This window comes from Lagenorhynchus albirostris, chromosome 13 (assembly GCF_949774975.1).
Source record: "Lagenorhynchus albirostris chromosome 13, mLagAlb1.1, whole genome shotgun sequence".
Lineage (NCBI taxonomy): Eukaryota > Metazoa > Chordata > Mammalia > Artiodactyla > Delphinidae > Lagenorhynchus > Lagenorhynchus albirostris.
This window is the reverse complement of record NC_083107.1, coordinates 44,574,322-44,591,089: the sequence shown is the minus strand read 5'-3', so window position 1 is coordinate 44,591,089 and position 16,768 is coordinate 44,574,322. Positions and strand designations below refer to the sequence as shown.

The following is a 16,768-nucleotide window of genomic DNA, read 5'->3' as shown; positions in this document are numbered from 1 at the left end:
ATAGTCATATTTAAACACCAGATGGACTTTCTTCTTCACGTATTCCATGTTAGAAAAAGAGTGTAAATTAACACCTTATAATGACTCACGATAGACTTTTATCATCCACATAGAAAAGCAGTGAAGAGAAGGTTATGCTAACCATTTGATGGTAAAAGAGACATAAACAGATGCTATTCACAAGTCTCAGTGTGCCAATGGCAATTACCACCTGTTCTGCTTCATCTATTAGTGCTATGCATGAAAAAGAAGCCAAGAGACAGAAAAATCATGCAGACACTAATTTTTTACTGCAACAATGGTATTTTAAATTCTTTCATTAAAAACATACACAATACATAGTTATAACAGGGTAACTACATAACTAACCTGGACTGAGACCAGATGACTAGCACAGTTCACAAAGGTCTCACCTCCATTCTCTTTTTTCCTGTACAAAAAGGAGGAAGGGGTTGTTTGCTTTATGCAGATGCCTTAGGAAAAGAATCAATCCAGAAATGCCTCATTATTTTTCATTCCTACCAACTCAAAATTTGTCATAACTCATGGCTTGAGCCTGGCTGGAGGTATCATTAACATGATAAAGAAAAGGCTTGATCAGGTACAAAATTGTAAAGGTGGGTTTGATTTTAGCTATGATAAAACAAAAACACTCCTCAAAGCTGTATACAGATTTTTAAAAACCTTAAGAGAAAGAAAATATTCCAACATATAACAGAAATAATGGGTCTGGATGATAGGACTATGGCTCCATCTCTCTTCCTCCCTTTTCTTGCTGAGTTTTAAGATTTTTAAAAAGAATTTTTAAAATCTTTAAAAGACATATATTAGCAAAGGGACAGGTTAACAGATGCCCCTTACTTAAAATGTTTTATTCATTAAATCAACTGCAGAAACTATGTACTTAAAATCTGTGCCTAAAGTATATGTTTCCATAAAAAATATAATTCAGACTGGCCTCCTCTCAGTGTAAACTACTGACATGTTATTACAAATAAGACTATACATTTTTCTACCAATATGTCACAAAAATACTAAGCATAATCAGTTCCCTGTCTCAGGAAAACCACAGGTTTCTATTAACTCTAACAAAAAAAGAAAACAAGTTTACTTACTGCCAGGTATTATGTTTCAATGACCACTTGTCATTTAATAACAATAACAACAACAATAATAATAAATACAGATGAAGATAAACTAAGAGAAAAACAAACAATGGAAGAGAAAGCAAAACAAAAAATCTCAACAGTTGCACACAGGAATATTAAATTTTCCTTAAATGTTTTGTTAAAAAATGAAAAAGGATAAAAATCACCAGGTGTGTTTATAAAACTACTATGATAGTCTCTAAGCCTTCAAACATGGGCCATATTTATTTTACCTGAAGTCATAAACACCACCTTCTCCTAGAGAGACTGTGTAGGTATAAACTCAGAGATCCAGCATTAGCTCTGGATAATGCTCTAGATAGAATATAGCACTCCTTTCCTGATGAGGGGACACCCATCTTTCAGATAAACTACCCAGGTCATGTAGAGTCATGAGTAATGAAATCTCTTGGTTTGGGCTCTTACCTACACATAGTCTTGACACCTCAGTTATGTGTGACTAGCTGCTTGGGAAAAGAGAGAAGGGAGGAGGCAAGTGCTCTAGCACAGGAAATTCAGGGGAATTAATAGTACCAAAGGTGTTTCTATTATGTTCCCAGCTCAAAGGTGAAGTTTTAGAGATCCCTTTGGCTTACAGATCCTCTTTACTTTTATTTATTTTATTTTATTTTTTGCGGTAGGTGGGCCTCTCACTGTTGTGGCCTCTCCCGTTGCGGAGCACAGGCCCCAGACACGCAGGCTCAGCGGCCATGGTTCACAGGCCCAGCCGCTCCGCGGCATGTGGGATCTTCCCGGACCAGGGCACGAACCCGTGTCCCCTGCATCGGCAGGCGGACTCTCAACCACTGCGCCACCAGGGAAGCCCCAGATCCTCTTTAAATTGAGTATTTGGATAGGCTAGCAGGCTGAGCTTCCATTTACTTTATACAGAGGATGAACCCATGAAATTGGAAGGCAGTGTGCAGTTTTACTGGTTATTCTCACAAATTGTTAGATCTAAAACACTTGATCATAAAACTGGAAATGGCTACATTACTAGCAACTTCACTAGCCCTTCAACCAACCATTCCCACTATTTAAAACCTTTCCACAATAGTACTAGGGACCTGCTAGCAATAATCGTACTGAGAGTGCTTCTTCAAACATATATTTCTATGACCAAACAAGAAATATAATTAGGGGAATATACCTCCAGGAATATAGAGGAGTACAAAAATGAAGGGCAAAGTTTTAGACAGATTTTCTCAACTTCTTTCTATACCCCTTGCTGATGGAACCAAGTCCGCTGTTCCAGAGAAGATACATAATTATTTACATTCTTATCACAGTTTTTATGATAAGTTTTTGAGGACCAACAAAATACAGTAGAATTTTAGAGAGTAACCAATCAAAAATACTCAGAGGTCTTGAAACTGTACCTGGCACGATACTTGAAGATCTATAAAACATGATCTTCATACAGGTTTACAGATAGACAGATGGGAAGAACAGATCTAAAGTTAGAGATATCAACTGATCACGTGACATAATGTGACACTTGGGCTGCCTCTCAAAGATTATGAATGTCATAGGTGGTCATGGGACAACAGAAGTGTATAACTGATCTGGGAAGTAGGGCCACCAGAAAGCTGCATATCAAGACACTTGCTACTTGGGCAAAAGGGAGAGGGAAATGAAAAAATGAAGTTCAATGACTATAACTATATACAATAACACAAATGAATCTGAAAATGTGCACAAAAGTAACAGGAAACAAAAGACAGCATAGTGGATGATTCCAGGAAAAACTGATTTTTGGTGCTAGAACCCAGAAGAGTAGTTACCCTTCTGGCAAGAGCACAGTGACTAGAAGGGCCACAAAGGGAACTCCTAGGATGTTAATAATTCTGTTTCTTGAACTGCATGCTGATTATGCAACGTTTTCACTTTGTAAAACTACAGTTGACCCTTCAACATGTTTGAACTGGTGCAGGTTTACTTATACACAGATTTTTTTCAACAGTAGTACTACAATACTACACAATCTGCCGTTGATTGGCTCCATCGTTGGATGAATCCATGGATATAGACAGTTGACTATAAGTCATATGGAGATTTTCAACTGTGCAGAGGGTAGGCGCCTATAACTCCCATGTTGTTCAAGGGTCAACTGTAATCTGTCTGTATACTTATGATTTGTGTACTTTTTTATATATGTGTTAAATGTCAATAAAAAGTTTACTTTAAAAAAAAAATGATGTCCAGATTACCACTATTACATCAAATGATCACAGAAAGATGTCCTATGACAGGAAGGATCAGCAGGAAATATACTTAAAGGACAACATCAGATCAAGGAAGGGTAAACTCTTGACAATTGTTATTAAAACCAATTCGCGTCCTGCTCTGGATATGTACCACCATTAGAAAACTACTGTATGGAGTTCTTCCTCAGGTTCACTGTGACCTTAAGAGTATTAAAGCACCATGGTGCATGTAGGTCAGAGCTTAAAGTTCACACTAACTGGATGTATCATTTTGATCAGAGGCTGTGACTATAATTCACCCACCTTCAGGTACTTTTAGATTAGACTTCTCACTGAGTCCTTGTTATTAGTCATAAAAATCATAAATATTATATTATAAAATAGTCTAAAAGAAAGATGCATTTATACAGTAAGTAAAATCATTTATGTTTTAAATACTAAGGGTTTTTAATGTATCTGAAATATTTTGAGATTTTTAAGAATAAAAGCTCAGTAAGTTATGAGTAGTTGAATTTATTACATATTTGAACATGAACAAAAACACATGAAAAGATTCACCCTCAAATGTAAACATTCTATGTACAATGGACCCTAACAAAAAACTGGTTATATAAAAATCAGAGACTTAGGGTTTGGAAAAATACAGACATTTAAAAAATATTACATAGTACATACTTTCTTAGAATTTAGTAACTATCAGAATTTCCACCTGTTTTTCCATATCCACCCTTATCTCTGCCTGTATAACTACAGTCAAACTCCCCACCCCACAGGCAGCAACTACAGCCCTAATCTGTGCTGAATTTAGTCATCCCCCTGGACCCTAATGTCTCCATCATTTGGTACGCCATCATCACTGCTTTTACCAAATAGCAAAAGCCTATCAGAGATGAATCTGGCTAACCCACTCCCATCTATTTTAAGTCACAGCATCCCAATAGGACAGAATATTTGCCCTCCTTTGGACCCCATCTCTAGTTGTCTATCACAACATTAATGCATTCATAACCTTTTTCTCAAGACTATTGCCCACAGTCTCTTAACATAGCTCACCTGTTACGGTGTTCAGTCCTCTCTGACTCTAGATTCATATCGAGCAATTGCAAAACCAATGAGGCAGTGTCTCATTAACCTAGGATGTTAAGGTTTAAATTTCATGGACTATTTGATAATGTATCCAGATAGTAAAAAAGAAACCCACTATAACATTAATAGAACTAGCAATCATTGCTTCACAGGATCAAAGGTGCCCTCTGATTTGGAGGCTGAATGGAGCTTCAGTTTTATTTGATACTGAGCAACTCAGGAATACATACCTTTCTTTAAAGATGGTACCACAGAAATGTCTCTCCCAGTCTCCTAATTAATACTGTGTAAAATGCACATTTATCTCAATACCAACCTAATTCTTTTTTTTCAACTGAGCATATCTTTGAGTTTAGGTCTGTTCTTGCCTTTGCAGAAACAGGAATCTTTTTTAGCCAAAGAGAGTATCAAGGAACTGGAAAAAAAAAACAACAGCAAAATGATTCATTTTCTATAGTCTTTAAAGAAAGAATTCTCCCCTGAGTTTACCTGTGAAAAGCCAATGAATTTCAACTGAATTAAGAGATGAGAATAGAATATAAGATAGTTCTTTTATAAATATAAGAGAGATTTAACTCCACTGTGTATACACATCCAGTGAAGTTTTATGCATTCCCTTCTAAATACTAGCCCTAGGTAAACATAGAATCATAGGTGGAAATACACCATGTTTAGCCACAGTTCATTAACAGAATAAAGCAGAAAATTGTTAGGTAATTTACAACATAAAGTGTACTGATGATAAAACTGCAATAAAGTAACACTAGTGAGGTTTATACTTTTTTACCAGGGAGCTTAGTTGTAAACATTTGCATTAAACTACTGCCCTCTAAAATCTAACCAACCACACAAAAATCATCTTTTGTGACAATAAAATCGTGAAGAATTTGTACTCCATGGCTCCTTATCTTGGTGGTTTTCAGAGTAAGACATGACCTGTGTTAAGTAGCTTCACTGATTTCTCCATCTTGAATAACTGCCAGTTCTGGAACTTCATTCATCCTCAAAACCTCTGCATAGAGCAAATAATCATGTAGGCTTCTGGGAAGTGGCAATTGACAGATAAAACTGTTAGATCGTAGGTGCTCTGGTTTTAGACTGGACCGAATTTCCAAACGACAAAGGTGGGTCAGGGATGGAATAGAGGCTGGAGAAACAAACAGAAAAAGGAAGATTAAAATGTTTGAACCAGAAAGATATAACAGTACATTAAGGTAAATGCCCTTTTTTTCCCCACGTCTGCGTAGTAGAAGAGAAGTGATATGTTACTTAGACTTACTTTTGAAAATAGATTACTTGGGCCAGGATGACCAAAATAAACTTTATTTATTTATTCTTTTTTACAGCCTTCACTGGGTTCTTCTTCCTCCGATTTCTGGCCACAAATTCCAAAGTCAGTACCCAGGGCCATATAAAACTAAATGTTCAAATTCTAAATTTCTGCCAATACCAGTTCGGACTTAAGAAATGGGTGATCTAACTTTAGAAATGATAGAAGCACACAGTAGCAAACGTTACTTCCCTCTTACTCTCATTGCAAATAGTCTCCAGACCTACCACATTCAAGTGAATAAAAATGTAGCTTACATAAGTTTTGCTCTTTTTATCCATGATACAGAATGAAATTTAAAAATTGACACAGAGAGAAAAGGACCATCTATCAAATGCCTACTATGCTGTATGCCGATACACATCCTCTTTTTATCTTCATTAACCCCCGTGAGGTAGATATTATCATGCTCTCACAGAGATAAGAAAACAGAGGTTTAAAAAGAGGTTTAGGGCTTCCCTGGTGGCGCAGTGGTTGAGAGTCTGCCTGCCGATGCAGGGGACACGGGTTCGTGCCCCGGTCCGGGAGGATTCCACATGCCGCGGAGCGGCTGGGCCCGTGAGCCATGGCCGCTGGGCCTGTGCGTCCGGAGCCTGTGCTCCACAACGGGAGAGGCCACAGCAGTGAGAGGCCCGCGTACCGCAAACAAAACAAACAAACAAACAAAAAAACACACAAAAAAAGAGGTTTAAGTAACTTTCCAAAGGTCATACATCTAGTACATGGTAGACCAGGATTCAAACTCAAGTGCATATGACCCCAAAATGTGCATGTGTACATACACATGCTAAAACCACTGCTGCCAGAAGCTAATAACCAATTAAAGGATAACCCACATATGCTTAAGAATCGTAAGATACTGGTTTTGTTTTCCAAGATGAAAAGTGTTAACTAAAGAAGTTAATGTCCATGAAAACCAAGAGCACTAAAAACAGCTAGTGGTTTTATGTGAATCAAATCTAATGCCTTTTATTAGTCCAAGAAATCTTTTGTAAATCCCTGTGAAATGTACCAATGATTAACAGGCCAGGATCAGAGCAGCAGAGACAAGCGCTATCAAGAGCCCAGCTGATATAAGACCAGCTGGTCTGACTCCAAGTCTAGGGTTCTTTAAACTGTAATAACCCACAGGGCCTGAGACATGCTAATTCTCTAACATCTTCCAGACCACTGAAGTTAGTCCATCATCTTACATTTTAGTTTCAGCTTATTGGTTTAAGTTTAGTTTAGTTCACTCAGGGTTTGGGAAACTCCTCAATCCATAGTGTTTCAAAATGCCAAATAAGAAAAGCAGCAGAGTTACCTGATTTTGTACATAAAACCTGAGTCAAAGAAGAGTATTTCCTTAAACCATGAGTCACATAGACTCCCCATTATAAATAAGATTACAGCAACTACAATATATAGCACATTTACTTTCACTGTTTCCATATTTATATATTGTTTAAATTTTAACCTTCTCCCTTCTAAGATTTTAACCATTCTCCCTTCTAAGATGAGAAAACACAGATAAAGGGAGCACTAGAGAGATTAGCAGGAAACCACATGGAAAGCATGCTCAAACTGCAAACCTCCACAGTTTTCCAAAGGAGTAGTAAGCAGGTTCAATTTCAACAAGTAGGTTGCCCATGTTCAACTATTACACTTAAGGAAACCTTCTCACCCACTGAGATCAGGAACAATAATTGGTCCTAATGTCACTGGGTATGCACAAATGTAATACAAGTTTTGGAAATGAGCATAACTGATTCTTGGTAAGCACACAACTCAGCTGGTAGGGCCAAAGTATGCTGGCATACTGGAAAGTGGCCTATCAGCTGCAAACCCTGAGCATGCCATAAGCATAGTCAAATGGGACTGACAGAGAAAATGACAAGACTAGATTGTGTGGATCACAGTGAGATTGGTGAAGAGAATTTTTACTCCTATTTGGTTAGAGTTTAATATGCATCCTGTTAAATTGAAATCTCTTCATTCTGCACATTTTTGTTAATGTAGATACTTACCACACACCCAGAAGGAAGACAAAGGATGGCTGTGTAACCTGGAGGAGAGCTGCTCACTCGGAGGTAAGGAATCCTTAACACTTCTCCAGCTTCACCAACTTGACAGACTACACTGACTTACAACTCCTCAGGCTGACTGCGGAGTGTTCCTCTGGCTGTCCCACAGCCTCCTGCAGTGCAGACAAGCCTTTCTAAGAGGCAGTCTGACTACATCACTGCAGCCCTATCTTTTACAACTAAATAAACCATTTGTTTGTTTATGCTGACATGGGTGTGGAAGCTTAATCATCTGTGATCAAGCCAAACTGGACCAATACACATTTGTTATGGAAAGCTTAAGTGACTTGCCTGTGTTGACATCATACAGCAACAGAGCTGACACTAGATCCAAATGATTTGACCCCAAGTCTAGGGTTCTCTAAACTGTGATAAGCCTAAAATATTTCTCTAACAACTTCTAAACCACTGAAACTATCGTAAGTTTTGGAAGATCTTTCCATTTAATAATAAAAAAGGAAAGGGTATAGCTACTTCAGTTACGGGTTCCAATTTCAACTGCACCATTTTGGTTTTCGTCCTGTGAGCAAAATAAATCGCTGGCCTGATGAACAATTAGAGGTAAGAACTGTATTCATTTGAACTTCAGGGAGTCTTTTACCTATGGATTATTAACACAGACAGTAATATACCCATCAGTGCCATCTTAGTTTAATATGCCAGTAAATACTAAGGGAACTGTATAATCGTATATGCAATATTTCAAAGCATGCAAAATTCCTATGAAAGTTTTAGTGATGCATAGTATTTCCGGATGTGTTGTCACCAGGTTGAGAGAAGATCAAGTCATGCCTTGAATTTATAATATGGAAAAGCCCATGGGACCTCCCCTGGTGGCACAGTGGTTAAGAATACGCTTGCCAATGCAGGGGACACAGGCTCGAGCCCTAGTCCAGGAAGATCCCGCATGTCGTGGAGCAACTAAGCCCATGTGCCACAACTATTTAGCCTGAGCTCTAGAGCCCATGAGCCACAACTACTGAGCCCGCGTGTCACAACTACTGAAGCCCACGTGCCACAACTACTGAAGCCCGCGCGCCTAGAGCCTGTGCTCTGCAACAAGAGAAGCCACCATAATAAGAAGCTCACGCACTGCAAAAGAGTAGCCCCCACTCGCCACAACTAGAGAAAGCCCGCATGTGGCAACAAAGACCCAATGCAGCCAAAAATAAATAAATAAAATAAATTTAAAAAAATAGATTTAAAGAATCATACATTTTATATATATATATATATATATATATAAAAAATATGGAATAGCCCAGAAGCCGTATGTAAAACATAACTTTCATGAAAACTTGTTAAAATCAGATTTTAATTTCTTAAATAAATCTCTCTTTTCCTACATTATGGCACTGATCATAGTCTAGAAAATGATGTCTGAAACCATGCTATACTTTTTTTTTTTCGGTACACGGGCCTCTCACCGTTGCGGCCTCTCCCGTTGCGGAGCACAGGCTCCAGACGCGCAGGCCCAGCGGCCATGGCTCATGGGCCCAGCCGCTCTGCGGCACGCGGGATCCTCGCGGACCGGGGCACAAACCCGTGTCCCCTGCATCGGCAGGCGGACTCTCAACCACTGCGCCACCAGGGAAGCCCATGCTATACTTTTAAGTCACTTTTCTGACCCAATCAGTTTCAAATTAGTATGTTAAACCCAGTTATCTCTAGATCTGTTAGATAAGCAACTTTTAACTATTCATTTCTATATATATAAAGTCTTCAATTTTGTTAATTTTGTTGTACATACACAGAACAATCAAAATAGAAGGCCACATGTTTTATGGAATTGTACTAAAATCAAAACAATGATCAGACTAAACCCCACAATTCTTAATTCATTATTCTTGTTAATGCCAAGTTTACTACAGCACAGAACTACGTGTACATCATACACACCCATTATCTATATTTCCTACAACCATTCAGCTCTAGCCTGCCCTCATGCCAATATTCAAATGATGTATCTGCCTAGACTTTATTTCTATGGTTCCTCTGCATGGTTTTCTACATCAAAGGTATTTATCTGACTTTTGGGCCATCTACTACAATGTGTATTATCATCATTAATATAATGTCTTTATGGTTCCATCCTTTTCTTCCCAGTCCTTCTTAATTTACTTGTACAGTCTCTCTCTTTCCCACTGACTACAACTAAAAACTTGGACAAAATTTAAAAAGCAACAACCTGAGGACTCTGAAGAACAAATAAGAGACAGATTAGGGCAGGAAATCAAAACTTAAAGAATGACCAGTAGAACAGCAATGAATGGAACGAATGGGAAAAGCACCACCCAGTAATAAGCCTGGAGTTGGAGTTGATGAGCCATTATTAACTAGTTGTGTGACCTGCAGCAAGTCATTTAAATGCTCTGACTTTCAGTTCCTTTTCTATGAAATGGGAATAATACCTCATCTATAAAATGAACATAACCGACACCCCTGTGCATCAAAAGGTTGTTGATAAGTTTCAAGTTAGAACACACTTGCAAAAGCATTTTATAAACTGTAAAATACCATACATATCCTAGGCACCATCTAATCTAGTGATCTCCAAATGTTGTTTGACTGCACACCCAATTAGTGAAAAGTCTTTGAGTACATAACCCCAATGTATGGATATTTACGTACATATAAATTATATATGTATACTACTAAATTAACATTATCTACACTAAGTACAAATAAAATACATAAAATTAGAAGAATAAGCTAAAATGAAATAAGGTACATATTTAAAATAACTTCATTTATCTATTAATGGTATAAAACCCTTTTTACTTTTGCTAAATATGTTAATAATAATATTTTAACAAAAGCAAGGTGACTAAGGTTCACTAATTTCATTTGTAGTGACGTGGCAAGTCCAAGATTTGGTTCTAGGTCCAATCTACTGATGTAGTTAAAAAAATATCTTACAAAAACCATGTAGATTCAAACAGGAGGAGTACCTTGTGGCTTAGCTGAACTAATCAGGATACTAACTTATCTCATCTAGCAATTATGCAAAACTTTTATCAAAATTCAACTGGTAAATTTCTATTTTTCCTGGTATCAGTTTACAAGCTAATTACAAAGTTTCATTTTTTCACATTTTTATTAAATGCATTCAAAATCTAAGGAAACTGTTTCCAAGTATTTTAAGTGTGTCAATACAAGAGTCTTTCTAGGTGATGCACATTGTTTTTGGCAAGAAAATCACATAACAATAGAAATATTTCCCAGCATCTGTTTTTGAAATCATCTCCCCGTAGCAAAGTTTCTTTCAGAAAGTAGTTTGCTTTCTCACTCAGTTAAAATATCATTTTTACCTTAAATCAACAGAATTTTAGAAAATATGTACTAGGTTTCATACTATTCATAGCTATTTATTACCAAGAAAAAAAAAGGTTAAGAAAATTGGAACAGTATTATTTTTGCAAAAGAAAAGTACATAATTCAGTGTTAAGTTCAAGGATTCTTTTTTATATTGTCACAAGATAAAGACCAAACCTCTGCATGTATAAACAATAATCATGGTCACTCCCATCTCATCATAAAGTACTACAAAGACTATATATATATATTTTTTTTTTTTTTTTTTTTTTGCGGTACGCGGGCCTCTCACTGTTGTGGCCTCTCCCGTTGCGGAGCACAGGCTCCGGACACGCAGGCTCAGCAGCCATGGCCCACGGGCCCAGCCGCTGCGCGCCATGTGGGATCTTCCCGGAGCAGGGCACGAACCCGTGTCCCCTGCATCGGCAGACGGACTCTCAACCACTGCGCCACCTGGGAAGCCCCTATACATATTTTATTTTCTTCTTTTTTTTTTTGTCCTTCTGTAATGGTTTATTTCACTAAGCATATATATATTTTAAAGGTCATGTTTTTATAAAATTATTCACAACAGTATTACGTCATGCAATTCTGGTTTCAACTCCTTTCCTGTATTAGCCTGACTATTAATGATGCAATAAACTCCTTTCATGTGTGATGTTGTCTCCATTTCCTCACATTTACAGAAAAGTAAGCCACTCCATCAGCAGTCTTACACAGCTTTTCCAAAAAACATTTTTCTATTAAATAAGTCATTACTGTTGCAAATATATTCTTTCTGGTGCATATTTCCTTTAGTGGCTCTCAGAAAAGTAACATTATTTATATTTTCTTACTGAAACATAATCTTAAAACAACCCTAAGCTGAGACATGTTATAAATATTATATACCTTCTTCCAATTTAGTATACCATCCTTCCTACTTGCAAGGTTATATTTTTATTCTTTTAACTCTTTAGCGATGTTTTCTATGCTCCTTTTGACAATATTTGCTAATAAGAAATGCATTTTACTTTGTCCTCATATTATTTCAGTCTGTTTTACTGTGGCAGCAAGAACATGCATTTCCCCAACGGTATGTAACTTTTTGTCTTTTCACTATTGAATAAGCAAATTTAAAAGGAGCTCTAAGCATCTGTCATTATGTTTAGTATACTTTATAAAAATAATGGACTGAGCAACATAAGACTTAAATATTGATGAAAAAATCACAGGGTTTGTCTTTATGTTCTGGATGCTTAGAGTGTCTTGCTGATTATGATATTTTCATTACCTAATATCTCAATGCACACTACATACTAACATCAAGGCTCACTGTTAACATTAGTGGAGGTGAACCATATTTTATTTTATTTTTTTAAGGTGAACCATATTTTAAATATTTTTCTTGATACTTTTGAACTTCTCGTCAGCTCAGATTGGGTGGTCAGCTTTTTTATCATATGACATGACTATCTGATAAAAATAGGAGTGTAGGGCTTCCCTGGTGGTGCAGTGGTTAAGAATCCGCCTGCCAATGCAGGGGACACGTATTTGAGCCCTAGTCTGGGAAGATCCCACTTGCCGCGGAGTAACTAAGCCCATGCGCCACAACTACTGAGCCTGTGCTCTAAGAGCACATGAGCCACAACTATTGAGCCCATGTGCCACAACTACTGAAGCCCGTGCACCCTAGAGCTCGTGCTCTGCAACAAGAGAAGCCACTGCAATGAGAAGCCAGTGCACTGTAACGAAGAGTAGCCCCCACTCACCACAGCTAGAGAAAGCGTGCATGCAGCAATAAAGACCCAATGCAGCCAAAAATAAATAAATTAAATTAAAAAAAAAAAAGGGCTTCCCTGGTGGCGCAGTGGTTGAGAGTCTGCCTGCTGAAGCAGGGGACACGGGTTCGTGCCCTGGTCCTGGAAGATCCCACATGCCGCAGAGTGGCTAGGCCCGTGAGCCATGGACGCTGAGCCTGCGCGTCCAGAGCCTGTGCTCCGCAACGGGAGAGGCCACAACAGGGAGAGGCCCATGTACCGCAAAAAAAAAAAAAAAAAAAAAAATAGGAGTGTAGCTCTATGATTATTTTGTTGGTTCACTTGTATTGGTACCTTTAGTATCATCCACATAACATGTTATTTTTGCAGGAATCTTTTTAAGCCGCTTGACCAATTTTTGAGAATTGGTTAGGTTAAAACTAGATGATGTAATCACAGGTCCACTGAACAGTCAAACATGAACTACAATTCATTAAGGTACACCAGAAGTATGGGTGCCAGGTCACCCACTTTGGGAAGTGCAAACCTAACCCATATAGCTATGTAGGTACAAGGCACTCGGCCATGTGTGCTAAGTGGAAAAAAAAAAGATGAAAGCTCAATTTGTACAACTACCTCACTATTAGAGAAAAGATAAAGTGAAAGGGAACTTAATCAATGATAAGCAATTTCATCTTCCTCTCTCCCACCTTTAGGATGCCTCTCTCTGGAGCCTGGAATACTTGAAAATTAAGTAAAATCATCTAGCCTAAGCATTTTCCTGTGGTAATCAAATGAAAGAATGAATCATGGTCTCAGGATCTCTCAGAAAATAAAAATCCATTCTTCATTTCCCTAACTTGTTTAGGGAACTATAATATAACACAGCAGTCTGAGACAATAAGAAAAAATTAAGTTCAATATTATAAAGTAAATTTTAAGTCCCTCGAATACCTTTCCATAAAGTTCTCAGGAACCCCTATATTCTATCATAAACAAATCTGCCTTCATCTAGAACACTGTCCAGAACACTCTCTTCACCTCTTGTCCTCACAGAAGCCTGATCCTCCCCCCAAAATTACTTCCTTGACCAATTTCTAAGATATAATTTTCTCATTCTTCCACACCTTGTCACACTTATCATAAAGTCTAAGTGGCAATTTTAGCATTCTCACAGTTCTTCTGCACCACCTTCAGACCCACATTTTTCTGTCTTTAAATTCCAACATACACCACTTACTATCCTTCCAGAGTGTGCTCTCTCTTACTACCACTACACCTGATCGTTAATATCATTGAGAGCTCGGGTCCCAACTCCTCCTGCCGTCTGGTTTATCAGGTCCCTTTCCTTTCTCATTTCTTTTCTTATTTGGCGTTCATGGGCCCATCACTGATGCTATTTTATTTTATCATCCTCAATTCTTCTGTACCTGCTCTGACAACCCCCGGATCAATCTAACCACTTTCCTTCTTTCCAATACAGAGAAAGTAAAGCAATGCTGGGAAAAAATTACCATATAACCATATGAATGAACTATACCACTTCCAACCTCCACTTGGGCCCTCAGTGTTGCTCAGCAAATCTCTTTCACTGGTTCCCAGTTTGCCACAACAAGCATTCTAAATCAAGTCTCTGCTACCAAACTCTCACTTCAGTTTCCTTTTTAGCAAGATTTTACCTCCTACTCCTAAGTAAAAATAGGAGATCTTCTAGGCTCTCTTTCTCTGAGTTCCTAATACTCAAACTATAAACTTATCTACATCCACCCCACCCTCATCTCTCTTATTCTCAAAAGAAGGGGCCTATTTGAGGCTAATCCTCCCTCCGGCTTATCTGAAATCTTATTATATAAACTATTGCTTTTATCTCCATATCTTTAATGTTTTCCTTAAACAAACTGAGACCCTTTAATTTATAAAACATGTTCAGGCCTCTCTCACCTTAAAAAGAAAAAGAAAATTCTGCCATAACCCTGCATCATTCCTTTTTAGCCATTGCACTAGAGAACTGTTTATTTTTCACTCACAGATTCTAAATCAGTATCTGATACATAGTTGACACATAATTAAAGAACCCACTTACTAAGGAATTAATGAATATAAACAGCTAGATTTGTAAATGCCCACCTACAGAAATATTTACATGATAGATTCTCTTCACTAACGACTTCTGCTTATGGTCCACATTTGGAACTAACTAAAATTACAGATGAGTGCTTAAAAGTTCTCAAATGAACAAGCTATCAAAAATTAAAGCTTCTGTCCTAACTGCCATATCTGTCCTAACTTTCCATATCCCTAAAATATATATCCCTAAAATAAATATTCCAAAGCTTCTGTCCTAACTTTCCATATCCCTAAAATAAATATTTGGGATATGGAAAATAATTTTCTTTTAATTAGGATATAGCTGTCCCAGGGGTCTGCCAGCACACATATCTAATGTACATATATGGAAAGAGTAAAATGGGCTTTCAAATAATATTGGTGACCCAATACCTAAGACACTTAAAAAAATTGTTTTAATTGCTCTAGAGCAACACTTTCTCCTCTCTTAGCTTATCAATAGATTGCTGACAAAATAAAAGTAGTTTTACCAGCAAAATGTCCCAGCAAATGTGGATACAACTCATTGGTACCTAGTTTAGTAAGGATTTCCCCACCACATACACACAGACACAAACAAAAAATAAAATCCACCACTTGGATTTATAAGAGGCTGTGTGAAGCTAAAATTATAAAATTATAAATGGGAAGATGAAACCTTACTAAAATTTTAAGTTAACTATAAATTTCTCTTAAAAAAAAAAAAGCTTGGCTCTTAAATCCAGTAATAAGGGCAGCCTGCAGAACACTGTTAATCAAGGCATGATTCGCTTAAGCCATAACATGGCTAGTATCTGGAAGGTCAAAGTTTCCTACTCTACAAATAGAAGGTCACATGCTCAATTTTTAAAGATGAAAGGTAATTACTAACGAGGTTTTTTTTTTTTTGGCTGCGCTGGGTCTTTGTTGCTGTACGTAGGCATTCCCTAGTTGTGGCGAGCAGGGGCTACTCTTTGTTGCGGTGCACAGGCTTCTCATTGCGGTGGCTTCTCTTGTTGCAGAACACAGGATTTAGGCACATGGGCTTCAGTAGTTGTGGCACACGGGCTCAGTAGTTGTGGCTCACAGGCTCTAGAGTGCAGGCTCAGTAGTTGTGTGGCACATGGGCTTAGTTGCTCCGCGGCATGAGGGATCTTCCCAGACCAGGGCTCAAACCCGTGTCCCCCACATTGGCAGGCGGATTCTTAACTACTGCACCACCAGGGAGCCCTTTACCTCTGCTTTTAAGATCAACTGTCTCGGGCTTCCCTGGTGGCGCAGTGGTTGGGAGTCCGCCTGCCGATGCAGGGGACACGGGTTCGTGGTCCGGGAGGATCCCACATGCCGCAGAGTGGCTGGGCCCATGAGCCATGGCCGCTGGGCCTGCGTGTCCAGAGCCTGTGCTCGGCAATGGGAGAGGCCACAACAGTGAGAGGCCCGTGTACCACAAAAAAAAAAAAAAGAGAGAGAGATCAACTGTCTCTTAAAAATGTGTTCTCAACTCAATCTGCAAGACAAAATAGCTACACTCTGATACTTCTTAGGTAGTCTAATTTTGAACTCACTGCTCACTACTGCTTATTAAAAATTGAGTGGAGTGTTACAATATTTAGAGAGAACTGCTCAAAAGTGCACACAGGTCATCCATCCCTCCAGATATTATAAATCTAGCCCTGGTCAAGTCAGAGCAACAGAGACCTGAGAACCAGGGCCCACTTAAGAACTACTTTTACTGAATTATATCTTGGTATGACAGCAACAGTCCACACTGAAGACTGGTAACATAAAATTCCAA

At 38.2% G+C, this 16,768-nt stretch overlaps 1 protein-coding gene across 3 annotated transcripts in view; it reads right to left on the bottom strand.

Annotated features, from left to right (window-relative positions):
- Positions 1-3,852: 3,852 nt before the first annotated feature.
- Positions 3,853-16,768, bottom strand: part of ASB3 (ankyrin repeat and SOCS box containing 3) — a 95,288-nt gene continuing 82,372 nt past the window's right edge. For all 3 annotated transcript variants that reach the window (XM_060169965.1, XM_060169966.1, XM_060169964.1), the window contains one exon: positions 3,853-5,588. In XM_060169965.1, the coding sequence (XP_060025948.1) occupies positions 5,383-5,588 (206 nt within the window). In that variant the 3' untranslated portion in view covers positions 3,853-5,382. The remainder of the gene's footprint in view (positions 5,589-16,768) is intronic.